Here is a 14,845-nt window from a genome sequence, read left to right as displayed (position 1 = left end):
TGATTATTGAAATATTGTATATTGATATTCAAATAGAAATGTGAAATGTAAGAATTGAAAACAAGTTTCATTTTCCATTTACTAATTTAATCTTTCAAAACATAAATTTATAAAGCATTTGACAATACAGTTAGTTTTCAGAAAAAGAAGAAACAAGAACTCCTGAATATAGACTCTTGGTTTTAAATAAATACAGTGAATTGGGAAGTTGTCTTCTTTTATTTTCACCTTCTATGTTAGGATGAAGTTCTGCTTTTGGCTGCTCCAGTCTTATTGCCAGACCAGTGCTGTCCCATAGCAATATAATGTGAGCTACGTATGTAAATTTAAAAATTTCTAGTAGTAGGTGAAATTAATTTTAACATATTTTATTTTACCCTATATATCTAAAATATTATTTCAGTAATAGTAAAAGTATTAGTAAGATATTTTACTGTATTTTGGTATGAATTCTTCGAAATCTAGCGTGCATATTATGTCACATCTCAATTTGTAGTAGTCACGCTTCAACTGTTCAGTAGCCGCGTGTGGCTAGTTACTACCTTATTGGACAGCTCAGGTCCAGTAGCAGGATGACTTTGGCACTCCCCTATTTCAAAACCATCAATGGCATATTAAAATATGATTAAGGTAAGATAAAATACCAAACCCCAAACACAAAGCCTGTAAGTACCTTCATATTCTGTTTCCCTGCCTCATCCCAAATCACACCTGGCTTCATGCATTCTCTTGCCACACTGGCCTCCTTTCATTCCTTGAATGTCTCTAAGATTCTTCCAAGGGTTTTACATGTGGACCCTTCACCTGGTTCACTATTAGTCATCCTTTAGATTTCAGGTAAAAAAAAAAAAAAAAAAAAAAAAATCATTTCAGGTGAGTTTCCCCTGCTCTTACCTCCTGAACGCAGTCCTAAAGTATTTTGATACAGTCTTTTAGTTGCATGCTTTATTTTTCTTTTACAGGACTTAGTGAAGTATCACAGGTTTTAATTATATAGTTATTTATATGGATTGCGTTTAATGGTGTTTTTCCTGTTAGATTGTAAGCTCCATAGAGCAGGGCCTGGGTCTTTTATTTACAGTGCTTGGAATATAATAGGCCTTGAAATGCAGACTGATGAATAAGATTCCTTTTATTGATTTGCTGAAATTTCTTGTTTTTGTTTTCTTAACCTTTTAGTATCATATAGCAGATTACAGATTTTCTTTTCATGAACCCATTCTTACATTAAACTCCCTACCTAATTTACTTATGATAATTTATTCTTTTAATATATTGTTTTATGCTGTTTTATTCTAAGAAGACCAGCTTATAACAGACAAGAACTGTTTCTTCCATTCCGTGAGACTGTCTCGAAAATCTTACAGGCACTCAGTGAATCTTTAATGAGTTATATAAACATACGGAGATTTAGGTTTCCTTTTTGATTCTAAGTTACCTGAAAAAAAGATTTTCAATTAAAATACCATTTTTATAGTAATATTAGAGTAAAACTAAGGACATCCTTGTTATGTCTTTAGAGGGATTGCAGCTCATGGGTCCTGGAAAGTTTCACTAAACTAGGCAGAAAATTTGGTGAGATTCTAAAATAAGTTTAATACTCACATCCCTACCCTGCCTGTAGAGTATATTTCAAAGTATATTTCTCAATATACTTCTAATATGTCCCTTCTGTAGTTTCTTTAGTTCAATTTCTGTTAAAATAGATATTAACCTTATGTGTAAATTCCCTGAAACAGATCAATATATGCTTTAAAGCGTATAAACCAATAAATGATTATTATAGGAATTTGTGGTAACTGTATTTTCTTAAAAGACAAGGTATGTAATTTTTAACTTGTTATTGTTTAATTTGGTATTTGTTAATATCTGTAAATACTTATGACATATTGAATCTTCTGTCTTTGTGACATTTTGCTCAAATAAGGAAAAATAATAATGTTTGTGCTGGAGGATAAATGTTCAATTCTCTCCAGTTTTTAAGTGAAAAGACAGTTTGGATTAGATTATTATTACAATTTAAATATTTTTCCTGAAGAAAAGTCTATTTTTAAATATTATATTTGGATCTCAAGGATAGGCATATTTTAAGCTTTATAATTTTACATTGTCCTAGATGAATTCTTACTACTGAAAGAAACTTCTGAATTAACTTAAGGATCTTATTTAGTCTAGAAACAATAGGAAAAAAAGCTTTCTTAACTGAGTCTAGTACTTAAATATTTTACTCTCAGCCATTTTTGGGTAAACTGTTCTGCCTTAAAAAGAGTTAATGATTATTAGGAATTGCTTATATCCATCAAGATCTCTGAGAAAGGATGCTGTTTGGCTGAACCTGTGCTACAAAAACAAAAATGCTGTTGAAATGTGGAAGTCCCATGCAGTTAGAAAAACTTTGAGTGAAAAAGAAATTTTAATTTGTTTTATGTTAATAAAGTATATGTGCTTTCAACAAAACAGAGTGAGTCCATAGGAAACATTTATTTTACATACCCAGGTGTATAAATTAAATACCATATACTAAATATTTGCGAAACAGGAGTGCAATCTTAAGATGGGTATTAGGTTTCTGAATTGTGTCTTATTGCATATGAGTGCTGAAATTTCCTTTGACCTGTGATATTAGGTGGAATTCATATAAAATTGAGTTGGTGATACCAATATTTACGTTACCCACAATATTTAGGAACTAATCTAGTGGGTAGATAATGATACACTGAAATTATCTAAGTAAGCATAACAACTAGCGGGTTTTTTGTAACACCAAATTTAACTGATTCCTTTCCCTGATTTGTGTAATATTTTCCACCAAATCTATTGGACTGAATTGATGTTGTTTTGGATTTATGTAATTCTAGTCCTTGTCTTGATTAAATAAAATGGGAAAACAGTCTCATTCCATGTGAGTTAAGACTAAGCTTCTAACAAGTGAACGTATCCTAAAAAAGTTAAGTTGGGAGCAATTAAGCATTTAACACTCATCTCATAACTGACTTTTCTTCCTAATTTTTTCCATCAATGCTAACCTCATAGACTCTAAAATTGGGTTGGAGGGTGCCCTAGGCTTCATGGCTCAATATTGGCCCTTGCAACATTGAATTATATCTTTAGTGAAAGGAAAATAAAAAGGTATTTTGTTGTTGCAACTTCAGGGGCTGAAGCCATAATCCTTTGAAGTACCTTGCTTAAAAGAAATTCTTTAACGACATTTCGTTATATGGTATAAATTAATTAATATAATTAATATTGCTTGTGAATGTGGTTTAAATGAATAGAATTAACAGATCTAAGAAATTGAAAGTTTTTTGGTTTAAATGTTTTATCAATTCTTGTGTATTTATTTTTAACAAATTTATATTTTTAGGTGGAGAACAAGGTCTTCAATTCTTTCGACTGGCATCATGTGGTCAGGATTGCCAGATCAAAATTTGGGTTATTTCCTTTACCCATACCTTAGGTATGTATTCAACTAGTAGTTCTCTAAAATGATTTTTTGTGATTCAGGTAAAATTTATATTTTAATTAATCTTTTTAACTAAAGAACTCTGGATATCTAAAAGTGATTATAAAAATATATTTTAAGAACTTTTAGTCAAAGTAATACATATACATGATTTGGAAATTGTATGCACACTACCGATTATGACCTCACCACTACCACTACATACATTCCTGCTCACACATTCCTCCTTTTTCTGTTTTCAATTCTTTTGATGGTTTTCAAAGTTTCTCTAAATACTGTTTACACCACCACTTTTATTTTTTATTTATTTATTTTTTAACATCTTTATTGAGGTATAATTGCTTTACATTGTTGTGTTAGTTGCTGCTGTATAACAAAGTGAATCAGCTATATGTATACATATATCCCTGTATCCCCTTCCTCTTGCATCTCCCTCCCACCTTCCCTATCCCACCTCTCTAGGTGGTCACAAAGCACCAAGCTGATCTTCCTGTGCTATGTGGCTGCTTCCCACTAGCTATCTATTTTACATTTGGTAGTATATATATATGTCAATGCCACTCTCTCGCATCATCTCAGCTTACCCTCCCCCGTCCCCGTGTCCTCAAGTCCATTCTCTATGTCTGTGTCTTTATTCCTGTCCTGCCTCTAGGTTCTTCAGAACCATTTTTTTTTTTTTTTTTTTTTTTTTAGATTCCATATATATGTGTTAGCATACGGTATTTGTTTTTCTCTTTCTGACTTACTTCACTCTGTATGACAGACTCTAGGTCCATCCACCTCACTACAAATAACTCAGTTTCGTTTCTTTATGGGTAATATTGCATTGTATATATGTGCCACATCTTCTTTATACATTCATCTGTCGATGGACACTTAGGTTGCTTCCATGTCCTGTCTATTGTAAATAGAGCTGCAATGAACATTGTGGTACATGACTCTTTTTGAATTATGGTTTTCTCAGGGTATATGCCCAGTAGTGGGATTGCTGGGTCGTATGGTAGTTCTATTTTTAGTTTTTTAAGGAACCTCCCTACTGTTCTCCATAGTGGCTGTATCGATTTACATTCCCACCAACAGTGCAAGAGGGTTCCCTTTTCTCCACACCCTCTTTAGCATTTATTGTTTGTAGATTTTTTTGTTGATGGCCATTCTAACTGGTGTGAGGTGATACCTCATTGTAGTTTTGATTTGCATTTCTCTAATGATTAGTGATGTTGAGCATCCTTTCATGTGTTTGTTGGCAATCTGTATATCTTCCTGGGGGAAATGTACCACCACATTTTAAATTTGTTCATTGTAGTTATTGTTTTTTGAGCATGTGTGGGTCTTTCCCCCATGCATTGTCCTATTCTTTCAGGTGACTCGTCAGTCAGGAAACTTACATCTTTCATTTTTGGTATACAGGATTCATTCTAATTCTTTCTTCTCTACTTCTCTTTTTATAACTCCCATTAGTTGAGTGTTGGACCTCCTGACTTGATTCCCTATGTCTATTTTTCCCCCACATTTATCTCTTTATCATTTTTTCTATCTTAGGAGAAAATTCCTTAGCTCTATCTTTTAACCTTTTTTGAATTTTTTAATCCCATCAATAATATTTTCAATTTCCAAATGCTTATCTTTTTTGTTTCTTTTTCCTAGTGTCCTCCATTTAATGCAAGAGCCTCTTTGAACTCTCAGGATACCAATTAGAGGCTTTTTGTTTTGGTTTTAAGTTCCCTTCTGTTTCCTGATGAACTTTGTTTGCTCTTGGGCCCTTTTTTGTTTACCCTGATCTTTCTCTTTCATATGATTACCTTCTTCAAATGCCTGATGATCCTTAGTATTCCATTTACTTTCAAGAATTAAACAATAAGAAGAAGTTTAAAAGCTCTGTGCACATGGTGGTTGTTTGTATTTGCTGGCTTCCCTTTAGGATAAGAAGGTGGACTATTGGCCCTTATTGGGGAAGGGTTGGAGAATTAGAGAATGTGGGTGTCTGTGTTGCCCTGGAGCTGCCATCGAGCTCCCCAGGCAGTCACTGTTCTCCTTCTTCCTGGGGAGAAGCATCTAGCTTTCATGCAGCATACTATGGGCGGGGTCAGGGAAGGATGGGAGGTACATATTGTTTTATAAACAGACTTATAGTTAATTTTTCTGTTTTCAGGTCTGTATCTGTATCTCTTTCTTTTTCCTTGGCTGTTAGTAGTTGTCTTTTGGGGTTTTCTGTTAGTAGTCCTAAGTCTTTTGGGGTTTTCTAGGGAAGATTAGCTTCTTTGCTGTAGCCCCCTCATTTTACACCCCAAGCTGTTACTTCTCTATACTGTCTCGTCAATTAATTTGCATCTGCCTTTCCAAAATTGGTTTCAGTTTCGCATTTCCTGATGCCCCCCCCCTTCCCCTTCTCTTCATTGATGTGAATTTACATCTTTATTAATTCCTTCATTATCATTTTAATGGGAACTCTGAAATTATATGGTCAGTTGGCCATCTTGCTTCAGGTGCCTAAAAATATTCTTATTTTATTATTTGTTACCTAATAAGCTTTAGCTAAATCATGAACTATATTTCATTGTTTATAAAATTATTGCCAGAGATAAAGCTGAACACTAGTTAAAGCGGTAAGGAAGGATTTTAATATACTATTGCAATAGATTTTAATCAGTAATGTACTATTGCAAGAGTCCAGCATGAACTGAGCTCAACTTCAGTTTATACAGATGTGACTGTGTATTTTAAAGGGAGAATGAGGGAGTAAAGCAGGGGTAAATGGGGGCTCTGTAGCATCCAGGAAGTGAAAAAATTACAAAAAGCAAGAAGCCAGGAATTGGTCCATGTGCAACCCACGTGGGTTTGTAACTGGCACTTACGGAAGTTAGGCTCCTCCCCTCTCACAGAGCCGGGGAGACAGGAGCTCTATCTCCAGGTGTAGGCTGGAACAAATGTAAATTCTTTTGGCAGCCCTGAGTTTTCCCAGGCAGGCACTTTATAAGGGGGGTAGGGTCATCCTAGGGATGCAACCCTGAACTCTTAAAAACTGTGTTAAAGTCTTTGTAGGCTAAGGTCAAGGCCTAGTCCAGGAGGCAGCTCAGAAGAGCCTGGGTAGAGTTTGGTCAAGGAGAGAGTCTTTGTCATTATGCGAGTGTATAGAGAAGGGTCTGCTATTAAGAAGTAATAAATACATTTCTTTTTGTGGAAATTTAGTTACTTTATTGCCTATTAGGTTACATTCAGTAATTTTTTAATGTATTCGGTGACATGCTGGTAAGGATAAGAGTTCTATTACTTCTCTGGTCTATCCTACCTCTTCTTTCTGTTCTTATCAAGGTGAAATTCTTATAAGAAACCATAAATATAGTCATGTACGTGGATGTTCTAAATACAACATATCTTTAATAATTCGAAAGCAAAGCTTTTCATACGTTGTCTGGAAAATGTGTTTTTACACTGGCTCTTTAAAAAACATATATAACACTATATAAACGTGCAGTTAAAGCCTTTTAATAAAGCGTTTAGCATTATTTGCACCTAATTTTAATGCTTATTTGTAGAGAGGAATAGATAGACAAATGGATCTTATACTTGAGAATGTAACAAATTCTTAGGATCCTGCTGCAGGTTTATTAAATCTTCATTTAGTTTGCAACTTGTTAACATTTTTGCTTTGTTTGATTGATTGTGCCTACTTGTTGATCTGTATATGCCTAAGTATTGATCAGTGCCTTGAATGCCTATATCTGCTCTCCCATATAAAAACATTTTTTTCTATTTTGAACAGAAATAAAATACTTAATAATAAAGTGAAATAATTATATATTTTCTATTTGTTGAAACTTTTACCTGCTCTAATGACCTTTTTGTTTAGTTAAATGCTTTCTATCTTAAGAGCCATTAACACTTCAAAAAAGTTCTTATTAGGTGGGAGAAAATTATAGATTTCACTTATTTCCTTGTCTTGCCAGGCCAACTTCTTAGTGATTGTTTTTATATGTTGTCACTAAAATACATTGAATTCCCTCAGCTTACCTTTAAAAGAGTTATGATATTCCTTTTCAGTAATTATAGGAAGCATAAAAAGAATTTTAGTGTTACCATACTTGTAGGAGTTTTATAGGATATATTGGAATTATAAGATGTTAAATTACTATTATTTTTAATTTATGGAATCAGAAAATATTTTCTTAATATCAGATATTTAAAACTACAGGTATTTGATTCTTTTTAGGCGTTTGGGCAGTTGGCATGTGGTGTGTGTGTATTTTTTAATATACCAAGATTGAAGTATAGTTTAAAATTTCAATTAGTTTAAAATTTTATATATTTATATATTTTATAGAGTTAAATTTTTTAATTTAAAAATAATTTGATGATTATAACCCCCCCGTCTAGCCTTTGCTGACCCCACCATTTTCTTTACCCATTACTGAACTTTTGAAACCACTTAATCACTTGAGTTGCATGACAATTTTTTTTTTCATTTTTGTGTCTTTTAGGCACTCAAAGATTTTATTGAACAAAGAAGTGAAATAGTTTTTACTTAAAAATAAATTCTAAGCGCAGTCAGCTTGCTAATTTTTCTCACCTTGTTGTTTGCAGGTTTTGAATTAAAATATAAAAGTACACTGAGTGGGCACTGTGCTCCTGTTCTGACTTGTGCTTTTTCTCACGATGGGCAGATGTTAGTTTCAGGGTAAGTTATTTAGTTTAATTTCCTTAAACCATTTTGGTATGAAATAGAGTAGACTTACAGAAAAGTACATAAAACGTAAGAGAATAGGTTGATAAATCATTGTGATGCAAACTTGTAACCACTGCTCAGGTCAGGAAATAGAACATTGCTGGTTTTCCTCCAGAAGTCCTCCCCTTCCAAGTGCCCCTTTCTGGTGACAGTACCTCAGGTCATATGCAACATTGCTTTTTCCTTTTAAATTGATTTAAAACAAATCATACATTATGAATTATTTTGTGTCTGGCTTCCTTTGCTCAACATTACGTTTGTTTTCCAAGTGGTTGGACAAATCTGATGTATATAATATGTGATAGGAATCTAGTTTCATTTCTTTCCATATGGATATCCAGTTGTCTCAGTAATGTAAGGTGAAAAGAATCTTTTCTTCACCATTTTCATATGCCACCTTGTCAGAAATCACTGATCATATATGTGTGGGTCTTTTCTCAGCCTGTGATTCTGTTCTGTTTTTCTGTTTATCCTTGCTCTGATATCTTTCTGAGCCTTATAATTTGGCTGTTCCTGGCTTTTGACACTTCCATGTACATTTTAGAGTTAGCTTGTCAGATTGTCTCCAGTTCCTCCCTCTACCACACAAACCTGTTTAGATTTTGACTGGGATTGTATTGAGTCTGATAAATTTGGGGAGAATTGACATCTTTATGATGTTGAGTCTCCAACCCATGAATATGGCATATGTTCCCATTTATTTGTCTTTTGATTTCTCTCAATATAATGTCTCTCAATAGAAGACAGTTTATTTGTCATCCTTGTGGAGGTCCTCCTCATCTTTTATTAGATTTATTCTAGGCACTTAATTTTTTTGTTGCTATTATAAAAGATGTGGCTAATATAGGGAAATATATATGGAAAGACTGGATTTATCTGTTAAGATTCTAATTTTGGGTTTTTTATGTATAAAATCATATCATATGTTAATGATGGCTTTTGTCTCTTCCTTTCTAATCCTTATACCTTTGATATCTCCTGTGCCTTACTGAACTGGCTAACACTACCAGGATAATGGAAATAGTGAAAATAGCCAACCTTGTCTGACCTAATTGCAAAGGGAACACTTTCATTATTAAGTGTGATCACTGTAGATTTTGGGAGATAAGCTTTATTAACTCTTTTCCTTCTATATAGTTTGTAAGAATTTTTTTTCATGAATAGGTGTTATGGTTTATCAAATGATTTTTCATGCATCTTTTGAAATGAGCATATGCTTTTTCTTTTTTATCCTAGAAGTGTCATAAATTATACTGATTTTTATAAATCTGGTTTACACATGTTAAACTAATCTTCTTTTGTTGGAATAAATACAACTTAGGACATATTATTTTTGTGTATTGCTATAGAGAAGTCAGTTTTATTCTGACTGTTGCTTTATTGGATATAATTCATATTTTTTTCACTGGCTTCTCACATTGTATTTTGAGTTTTCTGCACATTTACTTTGATGTATCTAGTTTTGGGTTTCTTTTTATTTAGTTTGCTTGGAATTTACTGAACTTCTTAAAGATGTAGAATGATATTTCATCAGTTTGGGGGGAAATTCTTATTATCTCTTCCAATATTGCCTCTGTCCTTTTCTTTCTCTAATTCTGGGATTCCAATTAAATGCACATAATACCTTCTCACTGTAAACTTTATGTCTTATTCTCTCTTTTGTATTTTTTCTTGAATTTTTGAATTTTATTTTATTTATTTTTTTATACAGCAGGTTCTTATTATCTATTTTATACATATTAGTGTATACATGTCAATCCCAATCTCCCAACTCATCCCACCACCACCCGCCCCCTGCCACTTTCCCCCCTTGGTGTTCATACGTTTGTTCTCTACATCTGTGTGTCTATTTCTGCCCTGCAAACCGGTTCATCTGTACCATTTTTCTAGGTTCCACATATATGCGTTAATGTACGATATTTGTTTTTCTCTTTCTGACTTCACTCTGTATGACAGTCTCTAGATCCATCCACATCTCTACAAATGACCCAATTTCGTTCCTTTTTATGGCTGAGTAATATTCCACTGTATACATGCACCACATCTTCTTTATCCATTCATCTGTCTTTGGACATTTAGGTTGTTTCCGTGTCCTGGCTGTTGTAAATAGTGCTGCAGTGAACATTGGGGTACATGTGTCCTTTTGAATTATAGTTTTCTCAGGGTATATGCCCAGTAGTGGGATTGCTGGGTCATATGGTAGTTCTATTTTTAGTTTTTTAAGGAACCTCCATACTGTTCTCCACAGTGGCTGTATCGATTTACATTCCCATCAACAATGCAAGAGGGTTCCCTTTTCTCCACACCCTCTTTAGCATTTCTTGTTTGTAGACTTTTTGATGATGGCCATTCTGCCCTGTGTAAGGTGGTACCTCATTGCAGTTTTGATTTGCATTTCTCTAATAATTAGTGATGTTGAGCAGCTTTTCATGTGCTCTTGGCCATCTGTATGTCTTCTTTGAAGAAATGTCTATTTAGGTCTTCTGCGCATTTTTGGATTGGGTTGTTTGTTTTTTTCATACTGAGCTGCATGAGTTGTTCATATATTTTGGAGATTTGTCCATTGATGCTTTGTCCATTGATTCATTTACAAATATTTTCTCCCATTCTGAGGGTTGTCTTTTCATCTCGTTTGTACTTTGCTTTGCAGAAGCTTTTAAGTTTCATTAGGTCCCATTTGTTTCTTTTTGTTTTTTTTTCCATTACTCTAGGAGGTGGATCAAAAAAGATCTTGCTGTGATTTATGTCAAAGAGTGTTCTTCCTATGTTTTCCTCTAGGAGTTTTATAGTGTGTGTTCTTACATTTAGGTCTCGAATCCATTTTGAGTTTATTTTTGTGTATGGTGTTAGGGAGTGTTCTAATTTCATTCTTTTACATGTAGCTGTCCAGTTTTCCCAGCACCACTTATTGAAGAGACTGTCTTTTCTCCATTGTATATCCTTGCCTCCTTTGTCATAGATTAGTTGACCATATTTGCGTGTGTTTATCTCTGTGCTTTCTATCCTGTTCCATTGATCTATATTTCTGTTTTTGTGCCAGTACCATAGTCTTCATTACTGTAACTTTGTAGTATAGTCTGAAGTCAGGGAGTCTGATTCCTCCAGATCCGTTTTTTTCCCTCAACACTGCTTTGGCTATTCGGGGTCTTTTGTGTCTCCATACAGATTTTAAGATTTTTTGTTCTAGTTCTGTAAAAAAATGCCATTGGTAATTTGATAGGGATTGCATTGCATCTGTAGATTGCTTTGGGTAGTATAGTCATTTTCACAATATTGATTCTTCCAATCCAAGAACATGGTATATCTCTCCATCTGTTGGTATCATCTTTAATTTCTTTCATCAGTGTCTTACAGTTTTCTGCGTACAGGTCTTTTGTCTCCCTCGGTAGGTTTATTCCTAGATATTTTATTCTTTTTGCTGCAATGGTAAATGGGAGTGTTTCCTTACTTTCTCTTTCAAATTTTTCATCATTAGTGTACAGGAATGCAAGAGATTTCTATGCATTAATTTTGTATCCTGCAACTTTACCAAATTCATTGATTAGCTCTAGTAGTTTTCTGGTGGCATCTTTAGGATTCTCTATGTATAGTATCATGTCATCTGCAAAGAGTGACAGTTTTACTTCTTCTTTTCCAATTTGTATTCCTTTTATTTCTTTTTCTTCTCTGATAGCCCTGCCTAGGACTTCCAAAACTATGTTGAATAATAGTGGTGAGAGTGGACATCCTTGTCTCGTTCCTGATCTTAGAGGAAGTGGTTTCAGTTTTTCACCATTGAGAGTGATGTTTGCTGTGGGTTTGTCATATATGGCCTTTATTATATTGAGGTAGCTTCCCTCTATGACCACTTTCTGGAGAGTTTTTATCATAAATGGGTGTTGAATTTTGTCAAAAGCTTTTCCTGCATCTAGTGAGATGATCATATGGTTTTTATTCTTCAATTTGTTAATATGGTGTATCACATTGATTGATTTGCTTATATTGAAGAATCCTTGCATCCCTGGGATAAACCCCACTTGATCATGGTGTATGATCCTTTTAATGTGCTGTTGGATTCTGTTTGCTAGTATTTTGTTGAAGATGTTTGCATCTATATTCATCAGTGATACTGGTCTGTAATTTTCTTTCTTTGTAGTATCTTTGTCTGGTTTTGGTATCAGGGTGATGGTGGCCTCTCATTCTCATGGTAGAATGAGTTTGGGAGTATTCCTCCCTCTGCTGTATTTTGGAGGAGTTTGAGAAGGATAGGTGTTAGCTCTTCTCTAAATGTTTGATGAAATTCGCCTGTGAAGCCATCTAGCCCTGGGCTTTTGTTTGTTGGAAGATTTTTAATCACAGTCTCAATTTCAGTGCTTGTGATTGGTCTGTTTATATTTTCTGTTTCTTCCTGGCTCAGTCTCGGAAGGTTGTGCTTTCCTAAGAATTTGTCCATTTCTTCCACGTTGTCCATTTTATTGTCATATAGTTGCTTGTAGTAATGTATCGTGATCCTTTGTATTTCTGCAGTGTCAGTTGTTACTTCCCCTTTTTCATTTCTAATTCTGTTGATTTGAGTCTTCTCCCTTTTTTTCTTGATGAGTCTGACTAATGGTTTATCAATTTTGTTTATCTTCTCAAAGAACCAGCTTTTAGTTTTTTTGATTTTGTTATTGTTTCCTTCATTTCTTTTTCTCTTATTTCTGATCTGATCTTTATGATTTCTTTCCTTCTGCTAACTTTGGGGTTTTTTTGTTCTTCTTTCTCTAATTGCTTTAGGTATAAGGCTAGGTTTTTTGTTTGAGATTTTTCTTGTTTCTTGAGGTAGGATTGTATTGCTATAAACTTCCCTGTTAGAACTTCCTTTTCTGCATCCTATAGGTTTTGGGTTGTCATGTTTTCATTGTCATTTGTTTCTAGGTATTTTTTGATTTCCTCTTTGATTTCTTTAGTGATCTTTTGGTTATTTAGTAGTATATTGTTTAGCCTCCATGTGTTTGTAATTTTTACAGCTTTTCTCCTGTAGTTGCTATCTAGTCTCATAGCGTTGTGGTCGGGAAAGATACTTTATTTCTTTATTTCTACTATAATACTTTATTTCTACAATTTCAATTTCTTAAATTTACCAAGGCTTGATTTGTGACCCAAGATATGATCTATCCTGGAGAATGTTCCATGAGCACTTGAGAAGAAAGTGTATTCTGTTGTTTTTGGATGGAATGTCCTGTAAATATCAATTATGTCCATCTTGTTTAATGTGTCATTTAAAGCTTGTGTTTCCTTATTTATTTTCATTTTGGTTGATCTGTCCATTGGTGAAAGTGGGGTGTTAAAGTCCCCTACTATTATTGTGTTACTGTCAGTTTCCCCTTTTATAGCTGTTAGCATTTGCCTTATGTATTGAGGTGCTCCTCTGTTGGGTGCATAAATTTTTACAATTATTATATCTTCTTCTTGCATTGATCTCTTGATCATCATGTAGTGTCCTTCTTTGTCTCTTGCAATAGTCTTTATTTTACAGTCTGTTTTGTCTGATATGAGAATTGCTACTCCAGCTTTCTTTTAATTTCCATTTTCATGGAATATCTTTTCCATCCCCTCACTTTCAATCTGTATGTGTCCCTAGGTCTGAAGTGGGTCACTTGTAGACAGCGTATGTACAGGTCTTGTTTTTGTATCCATTCAGCCAGTCTGTGTCTTTTGGTTGCAGCATTTAATCCATTTACATTTAAGGTAATTATTGGTATGTATGTTCTTATTACCATTTTCTTAATTGTTTTGGGCGTGTTATTGTAGGTCTTTTCCTTCTCTTGTGTTTCCTGCCTAGAGAAGTTCCTTTAGTATTTGTTTTAAAGCTGGTTTATAGTGCTCAATTCTCATAGCTTTTGCTTGTCTGTAGAGATTTTAATTTCCCCATCAAATCTGAATGAGATCCTTGCTGGGTAGAGTAATCTTGGTTGAAGGTTTTTCCGTTTCATCACTAAATATATCCTGCCACTCCGTTTTGCTTGCAGAGTGTCTGCTGAAATATCAGCTATTAACCTTATGGGGATTCCCTTGTATGTTATTTGTTGCTTTTCCCTTGCTGCTTTTAATATTTTTTCTTTGTATTTAATTTTTGATAGTTTGATTAATATGTGTCTCGGTGTGTTTCTCCTTGGGTTTATCCTGTATGGGACTCTGTGCTTCGTGGACTTGATCGACTATTTCCTTTCCCATGTTAGGGAAGTTTTCAACTATAGTCTCTTCAAATATTTTCTTAGACCCTTTCTTTTTCTCTTCTTCTTCTGGGACCCCTGTAATTCGAATGTTGGTGCATTTAATGTTGTCCCAGAGGTATCTGAGACTGTGCTCAATTCTTTTCATTCCTTTTTCTTTATTTTGCTCCCTGGCAGTTATTTCCACCTTTTTATCTTCCAGCTCACTTATTCCTTCTTCTGCCTCAGTTATTCTGTTATTGATTCCTTCTAGAGTATTTTTAATTTCAGTAATTGTGTTGTTCATCACTGTTTGTTTGCTCTTTAGTTCTTCTAGATCCTGTTAAACGTTTCTTTTATTTTCTCCGTTCTGTTTCCAAGACTTTCGATCATCTTTACTATCATTACTCTTAATTCTTTTTCAGGTAGGTTCCCTATTTCGTCTTCATTTATTTGGTGTTGTAGGTTTTTACCTTGCTCCTTTGTCTG

At 34.1% G+C, this 14,845-nt stretch overlaps 1 protein-coding gene across 7 annotated transcripts in view; it reads left to right on the top strand.

The window, feature by feature from the left end:
- Positions 1-14,845, top strand: part of WDSUB1 (WD repeat, sterile alpha motif and U-box domain containing 1) — a 73,276-nt gene that overhangs the window by 4,981 nt on the left and 53,450 nt on the right. For 6 of the 7 annotated variants that reach the window (XM_082465095.1, XM_082465100.1, XM_082465097.1 and 3 more), the window contains 2 exons: positions 3,365-3,457; positions 8,042-8,135. In XM_082465095.1, coding sequence (XP_082321221.1) covers positions 3,365-3,457; positions 8,042-8,135 — 187 coding nt within the window. The remainder of the gene's footprint in view (positions 1-3,364; positions 3,458-8,041; positions 8,136-14,845) is intronic. The other variant, XM_082465101.1, reaches the window with a different exon arrangement.

Source organism: Balaenoptera physalus, assembly GCF_965194825.1.
Source record: "Balaenoptera physalus genome assembly, chromosome: 6".
NCBI classification, from domain to species: domain Eukaryota; kingdom Metazoa; phylum Chordata; class Mammalia; order Artiodactyla; family Balaenopteridae; genus Balaenoptera; species Balaenoptera physalus.
Note: the sequence above shows the minus strand (reverse complement) of the source record. Positions and strands in the feature narration are given on the sequence as shown.